At 44.4% G+C, this 3,733-nt stretch overlaps 1 protein-coding gene across 2 annotated transcripts in view; it reads right to left on the bottom strand.

Moving 5' to 3' along the window:
- PDIK1L (PDLIM1 interacting kinase 1 like) overlaps positions 1 to 3,607 on the bottom strand; it is a 13,201-nt gene extending 9,594 nt beyond the window's left edge. The window contains exons 1-2 of one of the 2 annotated variants that reach the window (XM_027776138.1): positions 3,438 to 3,607; positions 2,090 to 2,109 (exon numbers count right to left, since the gene is read on the bottom strand). In XM_027776138.1, coding sequence (XP_027631939.1) covers positions 2,090 to 2,109; positions 3,438 to 3,606 — 189 coding nt within the window. In that variant the 5' untranslated portion in view covers position 3,607. Of the gene's footprint in view, positions 1 to 1,807; positions 2,110 to 3,437 lie in introns of both variants that reach the window. The other variant, XM_006159434.3, reaches the window with a different exon arrangement.
- Positions 3,608 to 3,733: the final 126 nt, after the last annotated feature.

Here is a 3,733-nt window from a genome sequence, read left to right as displayed (position 1 = left end):
CGTGTCCCGGAACCGGTGGCTTAAAACTCACGCTGGGCGTGTGTGCATGTGTGCCCAAGATCCCGAGAGGAGAATGGGGGGGAAGGGATTGCGGCATGGCCATCGCCCCTGGGGGGGGGGGGTGACTTCTGGCTTTCTTTCTCTCTGTCTCTCTCTCTGTCTTTTGGACTCCCATAGGGCTGATCGCAGTTTGAGTATTGGATCTGGTAGCTTGCTTTCTTACTTTCCCTCTCTTTCTCTGTCTCTCTCTCTCTGATGACTATACCAAATTAAAAAATAATACTAATAAAAAATAATAAAATAAATAATACACTGTTATTTAATATTATTATTAAGTGATAATATAGAATAATAAAATAATTCTAAGAAAAATAAATTTTGCTCTTGGGGGCCAGCAGGTAGTGTGGTGGTTAAGGCTGGACTCCCAAGGGGTTGACCACAGGTCAAGTCTCAGACTCTGTGGCTTGAAACTCATGCTGGGCACATGTGCATATGTGCCCAAAATTCCAAGAAGAGAATGGTAGAGAAGGGATTGCAGCGTGGTCACCCTTCCCCCACTTGGGGATTTCTTGTTGCCTCTGTCTTTCTGGCAAGTGTACACACCCTATGGCAAAAATCTCTTTAAAAGGAACTTTGCTCTGGCCTTTAACTAGCTATATCTTTTTTTTTTTTTTTAAGGAGAGATTTTGCTATAGGGCACATGGGCTTGCTGGAGAGACAGAGAGAGAGAGAAAGTGAGAAATCACTCCCAGGGGGAAGGCTACACTGCAATCCCTTCTCTTCCACCTCTTCTCAAGATTTTGTGCAAGCACACATATGTTCCCAGTGTAAGTTTTAAGCCACAGGTCCAGGATTCAAATCATAGTCAAAATGTGGGAGTCCAGCACCTTAACTGCTACGCCACCTAGTTGCTGGCCCAACTAGCTATACCTTAAGGACAGTATCTTTTCTATTCAGTGAGAATAGAGTTACCAGAGATTCTGATCTATGATGAAAGTCTATTAAAAAGGAAAGTTCTTTTATTTTCCTATGATAATGCTTTCCCCAGGTTTACCAAAGAGTAATCTGGGAGTTAAGAGAACATAAACTATCAGATAATATTAGGTTTGGCTCTCAATTCTGCCACTTCCTAGCGATGAGACTTTGGATAAATTCATGATCTATGCTAAACCTTAGTTTCTTTATCTGTAATAAAAATAATAGCACTTTCCTCATAGGATTGTTTTGAGAAACTACCTTTAAAGCACTCAAAACAGCATATAGAACCAAGTAGGGACCAAAATGTTAGCTGTCAGCACTTAATAACATTCAGTGCTAAGCCACACCATGAAAATTAACTGGGACCATATAGTTAAGAAACCACATAAACCCTCTAAAATAGTAGAGGCTTATGTTTGAATCAGTGATTTATAAAAGAGATGTCCAATTACCTATGAGTGCTGCTGTTGGTTGTGCTTTTTCATTCTTTTCTGTCTTTAGTTCTAAAAAAACTGATTTCAAAGAAGGGAAGTTATTAGACTCTAGTGTCAAGCACATCTCTAGCTCATATCTTGCCCCATTCCTATGCAGACTGGCAAGGACCATGGCATAACACGTGGCTTATGTTATTTTTAGGTATGTGCATCACAGGTTTAAATAAAACCTTGTTTTAAGGCAAACATCTACTCAATTCTTAGTGGGGCTTTATCTTCTCCTAACTTTGAAACACCTGCATTTAAAGGGAGACATTCATCTGACTCTTTCGCTCCTCTTCGTGCTGACTAATGCTATGTTCAGTTATTTCTGTTTTCCATTCAACGACACATACCTGTAAATAAAGGGAAGAATTAGAGCCGTGGGACATCTTTTGCACCATCCCATCTTTTTGTAGGATGCATTCCTCCAAGTGAATCACATTTGGATGTTGGCTCTTGATACTGCTTAGTGCCCAGAACTCACGAAGAGCTAGTTCAACATTTTCAGGTGCGTGGCATCGAATTTTCTTCACTGCCACCCGTGCAGAGGTCTTTCTGATGACCGCTTCATACACAACACCGTAACTACCTCGGCCTACCTCCCGTATTAGATCGTACTTTGGCTGGCTACTCACCATCTTCAAGGTCGAGGTTTCTGGAAAAATCAACAAAGCACTGTTGAAATTAGGTATACCTACTGGTTTGTATTTCTTCTTATGTATGATTTAGTGAACATCTGTCTCCCTGTCTGCAGTGCTCAAAGGATATTTGTTATAGTGTGGGCAAACCTAATTTTAACAATAATGGTAATAAAGCCAACTAATACTTACATAGTACTTACCATGGATCAGGAACCATTTAAAGCACTTTATAGTACTAAATTCATTTAATACTCACAACAATCTTATGAAGAGTCAGATACTACTATAGTCATTTCATAGGTGGGAAAACTAAGGCACAGAGAAGTTAAACAAAATGCCAAAGGTCAAACAGCTTGTAAGAGGGGGATCTGGGATTTGAAAGCAGGCCACCTGGTTCAGACATGCACGATTTAAATCACTACCCTGTACTGCATTTTATAGGAACTACTTGAACATGTCACTATTGAAAATAAGCACAAAATTTCAGCATTCTTATGTACCGATTATGAAAAAACAAACCTGGAAGTGAAACCTCAGCTACTCCTTAAGGCTGACATGCACATTAAAAAAATCATAACAACAGCAAAAACAAATAACCTCAAAAGTATAAACACCTGGCTTATGCTTGAGGACTGAAAGTGAACCAGGTATAACTGAAAATGTTTAGTTCATATCATGTAAAAGTAAACGGTCAAACCAGGTATATTCACATTTTAATTTTATTACTTATGTTGGTTCCTTATTTCTTGCAAAGTAAGTGCAAAGTTTGCAGAAATGTTCCTTAAAAAAATAAAGTAAGCTATTTAAAACAAGGCTGCATTTCCCCCATTTAACAGCAGCTACTAAGTTGTAGGTCATTTTTGCCAACAAACACCATCCCATATAGCGAGGGGCTCTGACAGTTCTCTGGAATTGAATCGTCATTCAAAGGCAAGCGCAAAGGCCTGCACAGAAATGCTCAAGTGTGGGCAGGAGAAAGTGTGCCTCCTTACTTCCCGAAGAACTCCAAAATGCTAAAGCACTTCAGGAACAAATTTTGTTTGTAGATTGCCACCTTGGCAAGAAAAGACCTTAGATGGTACAATACTGCTTCGTTGGCAAAACCAAAACTCTAGAGCCTGAGAAACTGGGAGCAGCTAGCTGGGTGCACAGCTCGAGTTAGTACAGAAGCCGAGGCTGTCTTCAGTCCCACTTCCTCTATGGTCATCCACCTCCGTATTCCTACCGCGCGCCCTCGGCTCACTTCCTGCCACAGAACCCCCGCGCCAGCCCTCGCGGCGCGCCTCCCTGCTCCGGGCGGCCGCCCGCCCTGAGCCGAAGCAGCCCTAGCCTTCGCGGGCACCTCTGGATGTGGAAGGGGTCTGTGCATCTGCGGGATCTGGGTCAGGTGTGGGCACGGGCGCGCGTCCTGGGCGAACCCCAGTGACGGCCCCGGCCGGGCCTACACCTGCGGGTCCCGGGCCGGCGCGGCCAGAGGTGGTGCCCGACGCGGCGGCCCGGGCCGCGCTCATTGGCCAGGGGTCGGGCCCTCCCTCCCCGCCGGACGGTCCAAACCCGGAGGGGATCCTCGCGGCCCTCCGTGCCGCGGAGCCCGCCCCGCAGCTGCCTCGGCTGCTCCGGGCCGCGGGACCCGGGGCC

The sequence above is a fragment of the Tupaia chinensis genome, unplaced genomic scaffold, assembly GCF_000334495.1.
Source record: "Tupaia chinensis unplaced genomic scaffold, TupChi_1.0 Scaffold000628_1, whole genome shotgun sequence".
Classification (NCBI taxonomy): Eukaryota; Metazoa; Chordata; class Mammalia; order Scandentia; family Tupaiidae; genus Tupaia; species Tupaia belangeri.
The sequence above is the reverse complement of the archived record's forward strand: the minus strand, read 5'-3'. Positions and strand labels throughout refer to the sequence as shown.